Consider the following 21197-nt stretch of genomic DNA (forward strand, 5'->3'; position numbering starts at 1 on the left):
TTCTCAAGAACTATTTCTGCAAGATCAGGAGTCCAGGTGTTGGCTTTGCAGTAGAATGGTCATTGTAGTCTTTTCATTGCCAACAAACCTAAAAATTCTATAATTCTCCAAGTTAAGCATGATTATGGAAATTATGCCTCCAGAGGCAGGATATGCAACAAGCTAGATTATTTTGTTAAAAGTTAAATTTGCCTCTAAATCCTTTCAATATACCATGGCAGAAGTAACTGGATAATAAATGAATACCCACAGCCCAGAGCTACAATGGTGATCATTCACTGGATGCATGTGGAAAAACAGAGCACATGATCTTTGGTCCCAAAGACTTCAGACTTTGCCCAAGAGAGCCTAAAATAATGTGGAATGAAATGTACACTCCCTTTTCAGGAATATTTACATTAATGAAGTTGTTACCGTGCCTGATAGGACAAGCAGCACTTCCTTTATCAAGTGCAGTGACTGAGGCCTGGTCTACACTGTAAATTTATATCAGTATAATTACATGGCTCAGGTGTGAAAAATCCACACTCCCAAGCGATGCAGTTATACTGACCTAACCCCCAATCTAGACAGCGCTACATTAACGGGAGGGCTTCTCCCATCAACACCTCTCGTGGAGGTGGATTAATTACACTGATGGGAAAAGCTCTCCCATCAGTGTAGTAGTGTCTTCACTGAAACACTACAGCAGCACAAGTCAAGCAGTGTCAAGGTCAAGATCACATACAGTGGAAAACTGATCTAAGAAACAAATATTTGCCTATATATGTTTTCTCAGAAGCATGTTATTCTTATATAAATTTGGCACTGTGTGGTGTTTTACTAACTATTATCAATGAACAGTTCCCCTCACCTAGTGCACCTATTTAACACCATCTTAAATTATTAAAACTGCAATTACTTTAAAATGCTACCTCATCTTTCTCTACTTACATTTGTCTAGTTTTTGCATTTCACTGATTTACAATCACTCCCCCAAATCCAAGAACTTTGGGGTGTGGGAACGGTTGTGATCTAGATCCAACCTTCATGGCTCCAGCCTATATCTTATCCTCAGTGTGATGCAATGGACAGGCCGTGGCTGGGGCTTGGAATCAGGAAACCTAGGGGCAGATTCATCCCTGCACTGGTGTCGACACTGGTACAGGGAGAGAAGAGAGGTGATTATTCAAAAGCTATGGGGGGGCGGATTTCAAGGCTCAGCACACACTCAGGGTCTTTCAGGAATGAAAAAGTAATGGGATGCAGGTCTGCCCTAGCCTGTGGCCATGCCCTCTCCTGCCACCAACATGTCCCCTTGCCTCCAGCACCCCAGCTGCACTCAGACTGCTGCAGAGGTGGCAAAGTTCTGTGCCAGGGCTTAGCCTGAGCCTCCTCCATTTGGGCCCCTGCTTTCTATTCTTGGCTTCACCACGGACCTGCTTCTGACCTGGGGCAAGTCACTTCACTGCTCTTTGCTTCAGTTTCCTCCTATGTCAAATGAGGATAATGATCCTTGTGCCCCTCTGTAAGATGCTGGGAGACAGTGGATGAAAAGTGCTATATAAGTGCTACGTGTTATTAGTTATTATGAACTCTGCTGGGGTCGCTCGCCTTTGTGGCTTTTAAAATATAAAGCAGACCAAAGAATATAAAAGAAAATGAGGAGCGCAGGCACTATGAGCAGGTAACCATTATCTCAAACCTGATCCTAAGGGGACAGGGGGAGGGGAGGGCTCCTGACAGGTCTTGGAACAATTTGTATAGTGCGGCTGCTGAGAGCCATTGAACCAAACTGTAAACCCTGTATATGATGGAAACAACTTCAAGCCAGGGGGAGCAGCAGCACCCCTAGTTCCAGCACCTATGGCTCCTGATTTGCTGGGGTGCACCTGCACAGCTGGGATTACAGGGGCAGGGCCTCAGACTGGGCTGCGTGGCTTTTTCTGTAGGGTCAGTTCCCCCCTCCTGGTGCTCCTACACTAGCTCATTGCTTCGATGCTTACTAATGCAGAGGGAATAGTTCGACTCCCCTTCACCTCCACCCGAGGCAGCTTTCACCATTTCCCCCCCTGAAAACCCTTTAAGCCGGTGGCCCCTTGGCAAGGGGCTGAGCTCAGCAGGGCCACTCTATGCCCCGCGGAGGGCTGGGAGCCCCTCTGCCTTCGCGAGCGCTGGAGGAGGGGGCGCTGCCTGGGATTAGCCAGGCCCAGCCGCCCAGAGGAAGTCCCTGCTTTGCCTGCAGCGGGTGCAGGGATGGGAAGTCAAGTGAAAGTGAAATCAGTAAGGGGGGGAGGGGAGGCGCTGGTCGGTGCAGGAGCTGCAGCTGCTCGGCTCTGTGCCTCCCCTTCCCGCTGGCCGCCCGAGCCCGGGGCCCCCATGTCCCACAGGCGGGGAGCGCGGGAGAAGGCGGAGGCCGCCCCCGCCGAGAGGCGCAGCCACAAGCGGCCCAGGAGCCAGCGCGAGCCCCTGGCAGGCAGCAGCGGGGGCTGCAGGGAGGTGGAGCGGCATGAGCAGAAGAGGAAGAAGCGGGAGGTGCAGCAGATCCAGCAAATCCAGCACCTGGAATCCTTGTAAGGGGTTCGGGGGGGGGGGGGGGGGAAGCAGACGGAGAGTCCCCGGGACAAGCCCCTCTGTGGCTGGGGAGCTGCCCGCCAGTGCCCCCACCCGTTGCTGACCCGTCATTGCAGAGATGGGCCTGTCCAGCGGGCAGCTCTGTTTTACGGCTAGCCCCTGCTTCTGTGACAGGCTGAACCCAAACCCCGCACTCTCGCTAGCCCACCCCCCTGGTATCTGAGCTCCTCTCCTGTGCGTTTGCAAATAGATCATAACACTCTGCTGAACTGGGTCCCCGGGAGGGCGCTGGAAATCCGGATTAAAACTTAGGGGCGGCATTTGTTGTTAGCTGATGTATTTGGCCTTTATAGATAATTAAAATACACTCATGATTTTATTTTATAAATGAAAATTACAAAGGGGGTGGAAGCGCCAGAGTTATGGGAATGGGATCATTTTATTATGTCACCTGCTACTGGCTCCCTTCTAATTCTTGCTAATCATTGCCAATGTGGTGCTTCAAAAGTTTGATCTGGGTTTTTTTAGAGGCAATGGGCCATGCTCTACTGCTGCATGGAAATAGGGCGTCTAAACATGTGCATGCACATGTTGCAAAAGCAATGTTCATTTTCTCCCAAATCCTGTCTGGAAGTAACCCCATGCGCAGGGGCAGACCCTGTACTGGTTACCTTTGTTCCTGACAGGAATAATCAGTGTATGAAGCCAGAGCAGGAGTTTTATTTACAAAATCCAGTAGGACCTATCCCAGAAAATGCTTCTCATATGTCCCTCTTTTTGAGGAATGTCACTCAGCGTAGTTCCAAAGTTACCTAAGTTTCCCCCCAAAATTGGTGTCCCTTCACTTTTATCATTGAAAGTTATACTGTATACATTAGAAATGCAGAATCATTAAACTGATGCTATAGAGATCTCTACACTGAGGAATCAGTCCCATCGCTTTTTAACTTCGCTGCATGAATAATATTTTGATGGCCTCAATTTGGGCCACTGTCACACTTTGTGTCTTACATTTGGGCCTTTGCAGAGTGAGAGGTATACCACTGGCTATTGTTGGCTGTAGTGCAGCCTCTCTGGTCTCTTTAGGGTCAGGGAACTTGAAGCAGAGGGGAAAACATGTAGCTAGTGTTTCACCTGCTGTGCACAAGTCTTCTGGTGGGCACCTGTGTGCAGTGACCTTCCAATGTGGCCCATTTTGCATAGAAATAGGTCCAGGATTTGTTGTTGTTGCTATGCCCACCAATTTCTCTGAACATTTACAGAAGGCAGCCAGTCTGTCCATTCTCTATATACCTGTCCAAGTGAAGATAAGTAAAAAAAAAATCTGTCACCCAGTGCCTTTTAACAGGGCCGGCTCCAGGGTTTTGGCCGCCCCAAGCAGCCAAACAAACAAACAAAACGAGCAGGAGTGAGGGACCATCCGCCGAATTGCTGCCGAACAGCTGGACGTGCCGCCCCTCTCCGAAGTGGCCGCCCCAAGCATGGCTAGCTCTGGCTTTTTGGCCTCCCCAAGCAAAAAAAAAAATAAAAAAAACCTGCGGCGCGGCCAGAGCCAGGGTGCAGGGGGAGGGAGAGAGAGAAGGGCGGCCAGGGCTTCAGCGGGGCGCTGCCACGCGGCCCCTCCCGCCCCGCCGCCTGCCGGGAGGGCTCTGCACCGCTCCGGTCAGCTGGGAGGGAAGGACGCGGGCTGCCCTGCCGGGTTTACTGCAGGGCACTTGCGGCCGGAGCGTAACAACACACACAAAAAAAAAGTGGCCGTGCTGCCCTAGGATTGGGTGGAATGCTGCCTCCTACAAGCTGCCGCCCCAAGCACCAGCTTGCTCGGCTGGTGCCTGGAGCCAGCCCTGGCCCCAAGCACCTGCTTGGTAAGCTGGTGCCTGGAGCCAGCCCTGCCTTTTAAAAAAGAGTCCTTCCCCCAACTCCTTCCCTGATTTTATATCTGTCCTGTTTGTTTTTTAAGTAACATTTCGAAGAAAGCGTGGGACCTGTAGTTTGGCAGCAAAGCATGATCAGCAGGATCCCTTTGGAGTGAATGAAAAAATGTTCAATGTAAAAGGCTTAAGATGTGCTGAATGATTCCTCTGATGCTGTAAAATATGTGTGTGCCTTAATTTATGAAAAGGGGGTTGAGACGGGTGGAAATACCATGGGCTGCAACCATAATTTAATGTTAATTCCTTCACAGTGGGAGTAGGGATTTCTTCTTGTGAATTACTCCGGACAGTGCTCTAAGTGTTGCTATTGTTAAGAAGATGATCAAATGATACCTTGGCATTGAACACCCGTGTATACATTGTCTCCATTGGTGTCTTCCAAGTCAGATCTGCCCACTGTATGGACAAAAACAAGTCTCTCTTTCTATTGTCAACGCTGCTGATCCAGCATGGCTGCAGAACAGCCTCCTGAGTCATCAACAAAACTATCATTGATGCTGTCTTCAGATTAGTCATTGGTGATGTTGAATGTACTAGAGAGACAGTTTGATTATCCTGTACTAGATTGAGCTTGTAGTGCTGGCAGTAAGAAAATTCTTGCTTTGACATTGTCAGTTGAGCATACACCTCTACCCCGATATAACGCGACCTGATATAACACGAATTCAGATATAACGCGGTAAAGCAGCGCTCCGGGGGGGGAGGGGCTGCGCGCTCCAGAGGATCAAAGCAAGTTCAATATAACGCGGTTTCACCTATAACGCGGTAAGATTTTTTGGCTCCCAAGGACAGTGTTATATCAGGGTAGAGGTGTATTTATGACTCAGTGTTGGAAAAAATAAATATGGAGTAGCAAGATGTCATTTTCCTTACCATAGCTAGACTTTCAAGATGAAAGAGTTGTGAATTTCTGGCAGCTAGGGCTCAGTTGGATGCACGAAACATCACTATAAAGCAGCATAATGAAGTTGTCATTTCCAAGCAAACACAAAACCAAAGCATGTTTGCAGATTAGAGTGGATTGTGTTATTTGCAGAAGACATTTTTTTTTGGCTGTTTAGAAACACCACAAGCATCACTTCACTCTGTTTGCATCCGTGTGTTGCACTGTGGTTGCTACACTTCTTAAGGAGTGTAATTAAATAAAACTTTAGGCTAAGTACGTTCAATGTTATAAAATTAAAAATTTCATATAATTTAAACGGCTTTGTTTTGTCCATGTATATAAGTCTGATGCTACGTTGTAGAAAATATTGTTAATACAACTATATTTTTATTGTTTTCCAGCTATGAGAAACCTCCTCCAGGGCTAATTAAGGTTAGTAAATTGTAATAAATATTTTGTATTTAAAAGAAACTGTAAACACTGGTTGGAATCTTGGGTTCATTAAAGTCAATAGGAGTTTTTCCATTGGCTTTGGGGGGATCAGATCCACCTTGTATGATTCCCTCTCTCCTTGCCATTAACATCACATTAAATTAGCATGTGATCTTTTGTGAAATTCCTCTTACCAGATTCAAAGAGTCATAATTTAGTGTTTGCAACTTAAACAAAAACTGCCGCATATAAAGGCTATTGTAATCACTATATTCAATTACAGAGAAGAGAAAAATCAATAAAAGTTGAAAAGTGTTTAATTCTTTTAATTTAATTAAGTGTTGGACTAAATGGAACAGGAGGGAAGCAATTCAGGCTTGAAGGGAAAAGTTAAGGGTAGCAAAAAAGAAAAATGAGTTAATGCTACTAAAAAAGGGTATAACTTTATGGGTATAAAGGAGGAAAGGAATATCAGGGAGAAAGTAGGTCCATTAGTAAATGATGATATATACTTATACACTTGGGTTATTTGTTTTAAAATAAGCTAGATGAAATAGGGGTTTTGTTTTGCTTACCATTTCTATAGGAAGATGAAACTAAGCCAGAAGACTGCATACCTGATGTACCAGGCAATGAACATGCCCGAGAATTCCTGGCTCATGCCCCAACTAAAGGACTCTGGATGCCATTAGGAAAAGAAGTCAAAGTTATGCAGTGTAAGTGCAAGAAGCGTCCAAATTTCACTTTTTTTTTTTCTTTTATAAATCTTTTGACTTTAAACAAAAAAATCTTGGCGATAAGTGACTATGCAGTATAAAAGATGAATTCCAGATATATTGACTTCATATTGATATAATAGCAGCCAGTATCTTGAAGGCTTTTGTAGATTTGCAGACTGAATTTAATGGTTTGTTTCTCTTTACTGTGCTTCAGCTACGTAAAGATGTTTTCCATTAATGTTTTTAATCGGTTGTGAGCTGACTCAAAGATTCAGTTTGCTTCTGTTTTACTAAAGGTTGGAGATGTAAACGTTATGGACACAGAACAGGAGATAAAGAATGCCCATTCTTTATTAAAGGCAATCAGAAATTGGAACAATTCAGAGTAGTAAGTAAAAATATTGTAGTATTGGTTGTATTTTTCATTAATAATGATGATGGCTAATCTTGCAAGTGAAAAGAAGTCTATTAGGTTATGGTCTATAAAGGCTTTTCCGCTGTGTCTAGTATCATATTGATGTTGAAACCTGACCATAGTCATCTTATTAGAGAAAAATGTCTCTCTTCATACACAGATGTGATTGAATGTATTATTAATTTGCAGAAAACCCACTCTTTAAATGGAAGATAATAATTTGCATATAAATTATAAATCTTTAATCTTTTCAACATCAGTTATTTATGATTAAATATCAATGTACTAAAAACTCTGTTAACAAATAATCAGTGGTGAGTTGCCCAGATTTGCCATCAAGAGATTTGGATTACCTCGCATCAAATGAGTTTGTAGGCCAAGCTATGAGGAGCCACAAGAAAGTTAGGAAGATGTTCAAAGAGTGAATGATGCAGAAATTTTAGAAATACCTTATCTGTAAAACTCCCATGTGATTTGTCTTACATTTCACAGAAAAATTCTATCCTGGGGATGAGATAGCGTATGTAAAATTTCAGGGGGATTGTTTAGGTAGAATTAGTAAGGGGAGGGGTTGGGAATCAAACTTAAAATAGGAAACTAGCTTCTTCCTTAACTATGGACGGACAAAATGCCTTCCATATATGGGATTTGAGTGCTGGTGCTTAGTAGGTATTCTTCTTTATGCTAATGTACAGGTGTCTCTGCAATACAGCTTGACCATAGAAATAGTGGTAGAGAAAAAATTGGAAGATTATTTTTATTACCATAGGGCCTAGGAATCCTATTTATAGACCAGGACTCCATTGTGCTTGGCGCTGTACAAACACCTGCCTCCAGGAGCTTAGCCAAGAGACAGAGGATACAATACTGACAGATGGAGTACAAGGAAACAATGAGACGATATTGTTCAACATGGGAGGCAGTGGTTTAAGCACACCAGTGTACTAACTGTGGTCAGGTTGTCTGAGGCATCACAGAAAAAAAGGGTTTTGAAGGAGGATAATGAGGAAGTTTTGCAGATGTTTACGGGGAGCATCTCATGAGTATGAGAGGCAGCCTGGGAGAAAGGGTGATGGTGTTTGTTTGCAAATTTAACAAGTGGGCAGTGGAGGCTGGCATCGTGGGCTAATCAGAGACGGGAACTGACATCTCAACAGTGAATGAGAGATGATAGAATTAGGGTGGAAGAGCGTCTTGAAAGGGAAGACAAGCAGCTTATGTTTGAAGCAGTAAAAAAGAAGGAGCCAGTGGAGGGATACAAAGAGGGAGGTGACATGGTCAACGCAATGAGCTAGGAGAATTATCTTTGCAGCAGCATTCTGAATGTATATTAGTGGGGCAAGATTGCCTTTGTCAAGGCCAGAGGAAAGGATGTTGCAGTAATCAAGATGTGAGATTAAAAAGAGCCTGAACAAGAATTATAGCTATGTGGCTGGATCGGAAACGTCATGTTTTAGAGAAAAGAAATCTGCAATATTTAGACATTGCATGGCTATGAGGACCTAGAGAGAGGTCTGAGTAGAGGATGATGCCCAGGTTATGGTTCTGGCTCACAGACAGGATGTCAGTGTTGTCCCCAGTGAGTGAAAAAGGAAGTAATGGAGAGGGAAGGTTCAGATATGTTAGAGGCATATTTAAGATTATTTCAGGACTTCAGCAGCAGTTCTAATTTATTTATAACCAGTTTTATGTCTCATATCACCATAATATTTGAGCACCTATAGGAGATAGTCCCCAGCTATAGGAGGAGACGTGTTGTGGGCAAGGAGAGCTCTATGCAGTCAGCTACATAGTCTTTGGATCAGAGTTGCATAAACCTTTCCTGATGCCAAAAATCAGCCCAAGTTCACCAAAAGGTTTGCAATAATGTCAGTGCATCCTTGTGAATTGAGAGCTTGGGACTCGTCTATTGGAATAAACGTTTATTGTTGGATTGGATATTTTAATGGTAGGAAAGTGTCATAAATATATGCGCCAGTGGTAGTCTCTTTTACTGATACTGGGCTTTCCTCTTTTTCAAAGGCACATGAAGACCCCATGTATGATGTAATAAGGGAAAATAAACGCCATGAAAAGGAAATGAGGTAAGTGTATCTCTGTAGTAAATTAATTTTTTTTTTAATGTAAGCCTTTAATTTGTATTATTCTGTGAAAATTAGATATTACGGGCAAAATTTCCCTCACTGTTCAACTCATCACCTCCAAACAAAAGTTAATTTTTAATGGTAATCTTTATATTTTAATAAACAGCTAATGCAGAAGAGGAGATGTCATTTGTCCCTTCTTAATAAATATTTGCTATTTTACTTGTTGCTCATAAATTGAAGTGATTTATATTTAATGATTCCTAGAACTGCCTGTTCAAAAAGTAGACATGTTCATTTTTGTCAACATTTTCAAACCTGGAAGGCTCCTAAATCTATTTTTTTACGTCTTTAGTAAAAGTGATCTGATTTTCAAAGGTGCTGGGCACTCACAGCTCCAATTGACTTCAGTGAGATTTCTAAGCAGTTCTGAAAACCAGGTTGGTTTTATTTAGATACCTCTGTAAGGATTTAGGAAGCTAGCTTTAGGTACCCATGTTTGAAAAATGTGGCCTTTATTCCTATTATTAAATCGTTATTCAGTAAATAGGGCAGAAGCGTTTAATTCTCTTCCTTGTTCCTTGCATTGGGAAGCATCACTGATGAGCAATGTCCAATCAACATTTGAGCTTAAGGGATAGGGTGCAGTGTAGTTGTAGGTGACCAGTTGCATGTGTTTAAAAAAAATACACACCAAGTTGAAATGGATGGTACCAAATAGAAGTAATCAAGCTAATAAGGAGACTTTCCTTATCTGTTAAGAATCAATTCTAGCATGGAACTAAACAGGGGGGGGCGGGCTTTTGCATCAGAAATTACCTGTTTTGCTAAAGGAGAACCTGCTTTTTATGCCAGTGATACCAGTGACTCCCCCCTCTTCATCATCGTAACAAAACCTCATAATTTATTCATCCCGGATTCACCTGCATGTCAGTTAGTAGTAGTATAAAAATTGGTTTGGGGGCATACTGATGGCTGTTGATTCTGAGTACACTGTATACATATTAAAATAAAAACATCAAATAACTGCTTTTGCTGGGTAGTAGTAGAGGCCCTCCCCTTATAAATGACCCCACCTACAGGATGGAAAAACACTTGAGTTGGACAAATGCCTGGCTGAAACCAGGAGCACAGAAAGCCATAACTTGGACTCTGACTGGAGTGATTTGCATAGCCAGGGATCCTCCCCAAAGAGAACCTGGTGACCAATTCTCACAAGTCTATTACATCATTCACTTTTTTTGGGGTGGGCATACCGCTGCACACATGGAGAAAGGATTCTCATTCATATTAATTTTTGTGATTTAGGATACAGCAATTGAAGCAACTGCTGGAAGACTCTTCTTCAGATGAAGATGGAAGTAGTGGCAGCTCCAGTTCCTCAGAATGTAAAGAGAAACACAAGAAGAAGAAAAAGAAGGAGAAAAAGAAAAAGGAAAAAAAGAAGAAAAAGAAAAGAAAGCACAAATCTTCTAAATCAAATGAGAGGTCAGAATCTGACTGACAGCAATCACCTGCTAAGTGCTTCTTGACTCCAGATTGTGAACTGTAAGGAAACATCCAAAGAATGAGAAAGAAACAACCAAAAAGGGCTTTGTAATAGTCTAGGAGAACATACAAACGGGTACGTCTAATGTCCCATTTGTGCCATCCTTTTCTGCCTCTCTGCAGTGGTGCCCCAAGCAAGGGATGAGCTCAATTATGGCTGTTTAACAAGGAATGATTTTACTTGAGCATACCTATGTACTGTGAAACATGGGCTAATGATCATCTAACTCGATGGTTGATAAAACCTCACTGTTATGCTGCCACCTGTTAAAACAGCCACCACCTAAGGGACTGCTTACAGATTTCAGCAGAGTACAGCGGAGCCCTCTAGTGAGGTAATGTTTACCCCATAAAACAATTTAATTACACAGAGAGCTTCACTGTAATGGGAATTGCAGTTTGTACTGTGCAAAGCATTGAACCATCTTAGAACTTCCCATTTATAGCAAACAACAGTGAATGTTGCTACGTCCAAGCTAAGTGTAATCAGGCTGTACTGTATCTTCCCTGCATGCTGATGGTCACTCGGATCATCCCACGATTGGCAGCTGGCACCGCTTTAAATGTGTGACATAAGGAAAAACCTATTAATGTTAATGAAGAAGTTTTACTTTAAGGCAAAAATGTATTGTTAGCAGGGTTTATTTTTATTTACTTGAAGAAAAGCTCAGTTCTGAAATTAACACTATTTCTGAGCCTCACTCTACAACATTGACCAGCACCTACTCGTTGAAGTAATCCTCTGAACTGCAAAATTGGGCTCCATGTGTGAAAATCTCTTGCTAAATAATAATAAAACTCCCCCACTAATTTTGCTGACAAAAGCTAGCATGTTAGTTGCTTGGAAAAGAGTTTTCTTGTTTGAAATTGAATGGGTAATAATGTTCTTCTGAGCATTGTTTACTATCTATATTGTATTGATACATGTTTGTTTCTAAAAAGGTTTGGGGAAGTAACTTTAAACGTGTTTTAATTTTACATATTTAGTAAAATATTTAATACAGTAATATTTTGTGAATCATTGTGAATATGGAAAATACAAAGAATATTCTTGTAGCAATACACCTCTACCCCGATATAACGCTGTCCTCAGGAGCCAACAAATCTTACCGCGTTATAGGTGAAACCGCGTTATATCGAACTTGCTTTGATCCGCCAGAGTGCGCAGCCCCGCCCCCCCGGAGCACTGCTTTACCGCGTTATATCCAAATTCGTGTTATATCGGGTCGCATTATATCGGGGTAGAAGTGTATATAGAAGGAATCCCAAATGTTTTACAAGTGTATACAGTACACATAGTACTATAGAAATGTAGCAAAGAAAAAGCAGGTTAGAAACAAGGATACTTTGGTCAAGGACATGAGGACAAATGCCTACTTTTACAGAAAGGGTCCATGGGATCTCTAATAATCTCCCAGGGCAGACAGGACTGGAAAGATCTGTACAACAGTAAACAGTAGAATACCAGATATATCTGCCCCTGCAAGATGAATGGCTAAACTGATCTCACTGTGATGTGAACCTACGGTTGCAGGGAGTCTAGGTGTTTAAAAGTAACCTGCAAGGGAAAAAGGGGTTTGTCCTGTGGACTCTTTGAAACTGCTTTATGACAACGAAAGAAGCTCTGAAAATTTTTTTACATTGAAAATATCAGAAATGTCAAAGCTGGTTTTTCTTTGTTTTGTGAGAAACCTCAGATATAGAATTGGAGTTTTCCTTCACTGGGAGGAAAAAGGTGTGTTTAAAATCTGAGCTTAAACAAGGCAGTTGTAGCTGGTCGAGGTAAACCCAAACATAGCTGTTCAGTGTAAGCCCTAATGGGGAGCCTATCACAGGGTAAAGCTACAATTGCCTTGTTTGTGGCAAGCGTGAAATCCTGACTGTTGACTTTGGTGATGGTTGGATTTCACCCTAACATTTTAGTACAGGTTAAACGTGCACTACTACTACTTCTTGGCATGAAAGCTTTCTGATCCTATAATGGAAGGGGGGTGGGAATGGTGAACTTTTAACAAAATACTTTTTTTCCCCTGCTGCATAATTTTCAGGTATTGGAGTTAATAGTTTAAACAATCTGAATAAATATTGAGAGGTACACTAAGTAGGTGAAGTCTGCATAAACCTGCTATTACCATTCTTCCAGAAAGATACTGTGGATGACTGGAAGTAGGGTCAAAAAGCCCTACTTAGAAGAGGCCTGTTCTTTTTTCCTTGCTAGATTTTTATATCAACAGAAGCAAAGGGAATAAAAAGGGGGACAAATCCATTTCTTCTCCTTTACAAGATATCCTCCAAATCTAAAGCATAGACCATGTAGTCACTGTCATCACAACTGTGCATAATCCTCTATTGAATCACAGCAATGTAACTTTTTAGATGATGTTATCTGTATTCTGTCTTAAGGCCCAAAAGTGAATGTTCCAAAAACAGCTACAGCAGGGGGTTCTCAAACTGGGGGTCGGGACCCCTCAGGGGGTCATGAGGTTATTACATGGGGGGTCATGGGTTGTCACCCTCCACCCCAAACCCCGCTTTGCCTCCAGCATTTATTACGGTGTTAAATATATTAAAAAGTGTTTTTAGTGAATAACGGGGGGAGGGTCGCACTCAGAGGCTTGCTGTGTGAAAGGGGTCACCAGTACAAAAGATTGAGAACCCCTGAGCTACAGGGTATCTTCTCTTATAGTATTTAGTAAACAAGTTTATATGCAAAATTAACATTACTTATTAGTGACTATCAGAAGTTCAGGAATGCTCAATGGTAGGGTAACTGACAGCTGGCTACAACTGCAGTTTCTTTGGCGGTAGCCTTGGCAGTTGGAACTGCCTGAGATTTGGCTTGATTGATCTCCTTCTTTACAGTGCTGCAGTGGAGATATAAGTATTGTCATCAGAGCATCCGGTTGCTTGCTTGTTTGCAGCATGGTTGAAGGAAGGTGGGTAGGAAATAGGTTCTGAGAGATGTCTTGCAACAACTCCATAACTTCCTACCAGTGGCTACAGCAAAGCCAATCTTTAAAATGTAACAGAGGCTTCATGTGGGTTATTGCATCTTTCCTTACAGTTTTTGCTTGAAAGTCTATCCTGAAAGCCATATTAAGGTGTCTTTATAAAACTTCATCCCATTAATTGTTAATGGCCCCATCCCTTTCTGCTACCTCCTTGGGTGTTTATCTTTCATAGGGCTGATGCTGGTTGCCTTTCTTCGACCTGGTCTACACTACGCCTTTAATTCGGATTTAGCGGCTTTAATTCGAATTAACGCTGGACCCGTCCACACAACGAAGCCATTTAATTCGAATTAAAGAGCCCTTTAATTCGATTTCTGTACTCCACCCCGACGAGCGGAGTAGCGCCAAAATCGAATTTGTCAATTCGAATTAGCGTTAGTGTGGCCGCAATTCGATGGTATTGGCCTCCGGGAGCTATCCCACAGTGCACCATTGTGACCTCTCTGGACAGCAATCTGAACTCGCATGCACTGGCCAGGTAGACAGGAAAAGGAAAAGCCCCAGGAGAATTTGAATTTCATTTCCTGTTTGCACAGCGTGGAGAGCACAGGTGACCACAGATACCACAGATACCTCAGCTCATCAGCACAGGTAACCATGCAGGCTGATAATCGAAAAAGAGCACCAGCATGGACCGCACGGGAGGTACTGGATCTGATCGCTATATGGGGAGAGGATTCAGTGCTAGCAGAACTTCGTTCGAAAAGACGAAATGCCAAAACTTTTGAAAAAATCTCCAAGGGCATGATGGAGAGAGGCCACAATAGGGACTCAGATCAGTGCCGCGTGAAAGTCAAGGAGCTCAGACAAGCCTATCAAAAAACAAAGGAGGCAAACGGTCGCTCCGGGTCAGAGCCGCGGACATGCCGCTTCTACGCCGAGCTGCATGCAATTCTAGGGGGGGCCGCCACCACTACCCCACCTGTGACCGTGGATTCCGGGTCGGGGATAGTCCCATCAGCCACACCTGAGGATTCTGTGGACGGGGAAGAGGAGGAGGAGGAGGAGGAGGACGAGCTTGCAGAGAGCACCCAGCACTCCGTTCTCCCCAACAGCCAGGATCTTTTTCTCAGCCTGACTGAAGTACCCTCCCAAGCCTCCCAAGCCAGTACCCAAGACCCTGACCCCATGGAAGGGACCTCAGGTGAGTTTACCTTTTAAAATATAAAACATGGTTTAAAAGCAAGCGTTTTTTAATGATTAATTTGCCCTGAGGACTTGGGATGCATTTGCGGCCAGTATAGCTACTGGAAAAGACTGTTAACGTATCTGGGGATGGAGCGGAAATCCTCCAGGGACATCTCCATGAAGCTCTCCTGGAGGTACTCCAAAAGCCTTGCCACAAGGTTTCTGGGCAGTGCAGCCTTATTCCGTCCTCCATGGTAGGACACTTGACCACGCCATGCTTGCAGCAAGTAATCTGGTATCATTGCCTGACAAAGCCTGGCAGCGTATGGTCCCGGTGTTTGCTGGCATTCAAGCAACATCCGTTCTTTATCTTGCTGTGTAATCCTCAGGAGAGTGATATCGCTCATGGTAACCTGGTTGAAATACGGGAACATAATTAAGGGGACAGAGGTGGCCGTTCCTACTGGGCTGTTTGCCTGTGGCTGAAAAGAAATCCTTCCCTGCAGTTAGCCAAGCACGGGGGGGGGGGGGGGGAATTGGCCCTGAGCTTTTCGCATTTGGCTAGCAAGGATCTTCCCTGTTACCAGCCATGCGGTCGGGGGAGGGGTACATTGATCATCCCAGGGAATTCATGGCGGGGAGGGGCGGGGGGGTGAGTTTGGTCTCTGCAGGGATCTTCCCTGATACCTGCCACGTGGTGGGGGGAGGGGTACATTGATCATCCCAGGGAATTCATGGCGGGGGGGGGGGGGGTTAGTTTGGTTTCTGCAGGGATCTTCCCTGATACCTGCCACGCGGTGGGGGGAGGGATAAAGCGATCATCCCAGAGAATTGGATGGTGGGGGGGTTAGTTTGTTTTCTGCTGCTTAAGGTTAACAGGAAAACCGCAGCAGTCAACAGGCTTTGCTTGGTATGTGGGAAAGGAGGGCGCAGAAGCCGAAAGACAATGGCTTACCATGGCTGCCTGCAAGCTGAATTCTGTTGCCCGGACCTGCGTCTGTGATCTCTAACACCAAAGCCACAGGCACTCAATATTAAGATGGAAAATGCGACCTTGTACTGAAATCACATGTGCTATGTAATGTGAATAGTGTTTTTCACCATGAAAGAGTATAAGCATTGTTCTGTAAAATGTATCAGTTTAAAAACTTCTCTCCTTTCTTTCAACCTTCTCTCCAGCAGCTGCAAATTTATCAAGCCTCCCTCCTCCGTCCCGAAGGCTATCCCAGATAAGGAGGCGTAGAAACAGGACGCGAGACGAGATGTTCACAGAAATAATGGAATCCACCCGCAATGAAAGAGCTCATTTGAATGAGTGGAAGGACACTGTATCTAAATTTAGGAAAGATGCCAGTGAACGTGAGGTCTTGAGGGACGCTCGAGATGAGAGGTGGCAGGCTGCAACGCTGGGGCTGCTGCGTGAGCAAACGGACATGCTCCGGCGTCTGGTGGAGCTTCAGGAACGGCAGCAGGAGGATGACAGAGTGCCGCTGCAGCCACTGTATAACCTCCCTCCCCCCTCACCATGTTCCATATCCCCCTCACCCAGACGTGTAAGAACGCGAGGGGGGAGGCTCCGTACACCTTCCCATTCCACCCCAGTGGACAGCCCAACCAAAAGGCTATCATTATATTGAATTTATTCAGTGGCCTTTTACTTCCCTCCTATCCTCCTCCCAAACCTCACCCAGATTACCTTCTTGGTTCTCTTCCTATGTTTATAATCACTTAATAAAGAATACGTGATTTTTAAACGGGGAGGGTGGGTTCCTTACAGAGAATGAATGAGTCAATAAAGGGGGCTGGTTTTCATAACAGAGTGCCGCTACAGCCCCTGTATAACCCCCCTCCCCATGTTCCATAGCCTCCTCACCCAGACGTGTAAGAACACGGGGGGGGAGGCTCCGTACACCTTCCCATTCCACCCAAGTGGACAGACCAAGCAAAAGGCTGTCATTTTTTTAATGATTTTTTAAATGGCCTTTTCCTTCCCTCCTCCCAAACCCCACCTGGGTTCCCTCCCTCTTTTTATAATCTATGAATAAAGAATAAATGATTTTTAAACGATAGTGACTTTATTTTGGTTTGAAAGCAAGCTGGGGGAAGGGGGAGGGTGGGTTCCTTACAGAGAAGGAGTCAATAAAGGGGGCGTGTTTTCATGAAGGAGAAACAAACTGAAATTTCACACTGTAGCTTGGCCAGTCATGAAACTGGTTTTCAAAGCTTCTCTGATGCACACTGCTTCCTGGTGTGCTCTTCTAATCGCCCTGGTGTCTGGCTGCACGTAATCAGCAGCCAGGCGATTTGCCTCAGCCTCCCACCCTGCCATAAAGGTCTCTCCCTTACTTTCACAGAGATTGTGGAGCACACAGCAAGCAGAAATAACAATGGGGAGATTTCTTTGGCTGAGGTCAGAGCGAGTCAGTAGCGATCTCCAGCAACCTTTTAAACGGCCAAATGCACATTCTACCACCATTCTGCATTTGCTCAGCCTGTAGTTAAACAGCTCCTGACTCCTGTCCAGGCTGCCTGCGTATGGCTTCATGAGCCATGGCATTAAGGGGTAGGCTGGGTCTCCAAGAATAACTATTGGCATTTCAACATCCCCAACGGTCATTTTCTGGTCCGGGAAGTAAGTCCCTTGCTGCGGCCCTTTAAACAGAGTAGTGTTCCTGAAGACGCGAGCATCATGAACCCTTCCCGGCCAGCCCACGTTGATGTTGGTGAAACGTCCCTTGTGATCCACAAGTGCTTGCAGCACCATTGAAAAGTACCCCTTGCGGTTTATGTACTGGCTACCCTGGTGCTCCGGTGCCAAGATAGGGATGTGGGTTCCATCTATCGCCCCACCACAGTTAGGGAATCCCATTGCAGCAAAGCCATCCACTATGACCTGCACATCTCCCAGAGTCACTAGCTTGTGTAGCAGCACCTCAGTGATTGCTTTGGCTACTTGCATCACAGCAGCCCCCACAGTAGATTTGCCTACTCCAAATTGATTCCCGACTGACCGGTAGCTGTCTGGCGTTGCAAGCTTCCACAGGGCTATTGCCACTCGCTTCTCAACTGTGAGGGCTGCTCTCATCCTGGTATTCTGGCGCTTCAGGGCAGGGGAAAGCAAGTCACAAAGTTCCATGAAAGTGCCCTTACGCATGCGAAAGTTCCGCAGCCACTGGGAATCGTCCCACACCTGCAACACTATGCGGTCCCACCAGTCTGTGCTTGTTTCCCGGGCCCAGAATCAGCGTTCCATGCCTATAACCTGCCCCATTAACAGCATGATCTCCAAAGCACCGGGTCCCGCAGTTCGATAGAATTCCATGTCCATATCCTCATCACTCTCGTCGCCGCGCTGCTGTAGCCTGCTCCTCGCCGCCTGGTTTTCCAGGTTCTTGTTCAGCATAAACTGCACGATAAGGCGTGAGGTATTTACAAATGTTCATGACTGCTGTCTTGAGCTGAGCGGGCTCCATGCTTGCCGTGGTATGGCGTCTGCAGTGTTCACCCAGGAAAAAGGCGCGAAACGGTTGTCTGCCGTTGCTTTCAGGGAGGGAGGGGGAGGCTGTACCCAGAACCTCCTGCGACAATGTTTTTTGCCCCATCATGCACTGGGGTCTCAACCCAGAATTCTAAGGGGGGTGGAGACTGCGGGAACTATGGGATAGCTATGGGAAAGCTACCCACAATGCAACGCTCTGGAAGTCGATGCTAGTACGGTAGCTTGGACGCACACCACCGAATTACTGTGCCTAGTGTGGCCGAATACATTCGAATTTATAAAATCGGTTTTCTAAATTCGAATTATATAAATTCGGATTAATCCCGTAGTGTAGACATACCCTTCTACTATAAGGGTTAAGCTTTGTTAAACTTTTTTAAATATTTTTTCCTTAAAATACAGTCTTTAGAAAAATTTTAACCTCACTACACTCACTCTTTAAAAAAAAAAAAAAAAAAAAAAAAAAAAAAAAAAAAAACATGGCCATATAAACTCAGCAAAATAATTATTGTTCTGTATGCAAGTGAGAATATTCTCCCTGAACATCGCTGTGGAACAGTTACTCGTGATGGAAAAGCGGCAGCTCACTGACCAAACAATTGTTACTAGGAATCAACAGGTGATAGTTTCTAATGTAATTTTGCCCTATGGATGGGTTGTCAACCCACTACTATTTACAGTTTTAATCAGTGACCTTGAATATATCATCACTACTGATAAAAAGTTCATACGATACAGAAGTAAATAATGAGGATGACAAGTCACTGCTACAGAGTGATGTGACTCAGACATGTTTTAATACAGTCAAGAGAAAGAGCTTTACCTAGAGCAGCGGTTCCCAAACTGGGGTTTGTGAATCGTTACAGAGGGTTCTTGGGAAAAAAATTCCCTGATGGCAGACAGACCTGTCCCTAGGGACCCCGGCCAGCAGCCCGTGGACTTCTAAGAGCTAAGCAGATCAAAGCAAGCATATCTATCACTGTGAGGCGATTTAAACTTCAAGACTCCTTATAAGAAAGGGAAAGGGAGGTAGATATATTTTTTGCTGTTTTTAAAATTAAATAGGCAGCTAGTATTGTTTTTTAAATTATTATGAAGAACAAGTTTAGGCTTTATTGTAACGGGTGTTGTTTGCCTGGACTGCTCAAGACCTGAATGCTTGTGTAGGAGGAACTTGGAGTTGGCTTCTTAAATACCTTCATGCTGTTTCACATCTGATACCCCTTGCTGAAACATAGGAGCCTTGTCTTATAAACAGGCTTATTCAGAGTGATACAAGCTATGAAAGTGAGATTGTGGAAGTGGTGCTGTTTTCGTAATGTAATAAAAATACTGCAATAAATGTGTAATAATCATGTCAAAAAATTTATATTTCCAGGATCACTGCTTTTATAATTTATACTCAAAGGAGAAAATCCCTGGCAATATTCATTTTTAGGAAGGGGCTCACAAGACTTGACATTTTAGTGAAAGGGGTTCACAGGTTGTTAAAGTTTGGGAACCACTGACCTATAGGAATAGAAAAAACAATGAGTAATCCTGGTGGCACTTTGGAGACTAAAAAAAATATATTTGGGCATAAGCTTTCATGGGCTACAACTCACTTCATCAGATGCATGGAGTGAAAAATACAGTAGGCAGGTATAAATATACAGCACATGAAAAGATGGGAGTTGCCTTACTAAGTGGGGGGGTGGGGGTGGGGAAGGTCAGTGCTAACAAGGCAAATTCAATCGGGGTGGATGTGGCCCATTCCCAACAGTTGGTAAGAAAGGGTGAATATTAACAGAGGGAAAATTACTTTTGGTTGTACACCTACAGGATCTCTATCAAGCATTCTTAAAACTACAATATCCACCTGCTGAAGTGAAGAAACACATTGACAGAGCCAGAAGGGTACCCAGAAGTCACCTACTACAGGACAGGCCTAACAAAGAAAGTAACAGAACGCCACTAGCCATCACCTACATCCCCCCACAACTAAAACCTCTCCAGCGCATCATCAAGGATCTACAACCTATCCTGGATGACAATCCCTCACTCTCACAGACCTTGGGAGATAGCCCCTCCAACCTGAAGCAAATATTCACCAGCAACTACACACCACACAACAGAAACACTAACCCAGGAACCAATCCTGCAACAAACCTTGTTGCCAACTCTGTCCGCATATCTATTCAAGGAACACCATCATAGGACCTAACCACATCAGCCACACAATCAAGGGCTCGTTCACCTGCACATCTACCACTGTGATATATGCCATCATGTGCCAGCACTGCCCCTCGGCCATGTACATTGGCCAAACTGGACAGTTTCTATGCAAAAGAATAAATGGACACAAATCAGACATGAAGAATTGTAACATTCAAAAACCAGCAGGAAAGCACTTCAATCTCCCTGGACACTCAGTAACAGACTTAAAAGTTCAACAAAACAAAACAAAAAAACCCTTCAAAAACAGACTTCAACAAGAAACTGCAAAACTGGAATTAATTTGCAAAGTTGACACCATCACATTAGGCCTGAATAAAGACTGGGAGTGGCTGGGTCACTACAAAAAGTAACTTTTCCCCTCTGTTGATACTCACACCTTCTTGTCAACTGTTGTGAATGGGCCACATCCACCCTGATTAAATTGGGCTTGTTACCATTGACCCCCCACTTGGTAAGGCAACTCCCATCTTTTCATGTGCTGTGTATTTATACCTGCCTACTGTATGTCACACCATGCATCTGATGAAGTGGGTTATAGCCCATGAAAGCTTATGACCAAATAAATGTTAGTCTCCAAGGTGCCACAAGGACTCCTCATTGTTTTTGCTGACACAGACCAACACGGCTACCCCTCTGAAACCTATAGGAAGAGAGAACATAGTATTTACAAGATAGGGAACTGCATTCTCAAAAACAGTGGCTCAGTTAAGGATATAGGAGCCACCGTACATAAACCAAACATGAGCTTCCAGTGTGATACTCTGACAGATA

General features: G+C 44.1%; 1 protein-coding gene across 1 annotated transcript; it reads left to right on the plus strand.

The window, feature by feature from the left end:
* The first annotated feature begins 2235 nt into the window (after nt 1–2235).
* On the plus strand, nt 2236–11574 carry RP9 (RP9 pre-mRNA splicing factor). Its single transcript, XM_065399984.1, has 6 exons — nt 2236–2552; nt 5775–5805; nt 6392–6521; nt 6821–6912; nt 8962–9023; nt 10332–11574. Exons 1-6 carry the CDS (start codon nt 2236–2238, stop codon nt 10525–10527), a joined length of 828 nt encoding a protein of 275 aa, XP_065256056.1. The 3' UTR covers nt 10528–11574.
* Nucleotides 11575–21197: the final 9623 nt, after the last annotated feature.

The sequence above is a fragment of the Emys orbicularis genome, chromosome 2 (assembly GCF_028017835.1).
Source record: "Emys orbicularis isolate rEmyOrb1 chromosome 2, rEmyOrb1.hap1, whole genome shotgun sequence".
Taxonomy (NCBI): domain Eukaryota; kingdom Metazoa; phylum Chordata; order Testudines; family Emydidae; genus Emys; species Emys orbicularis.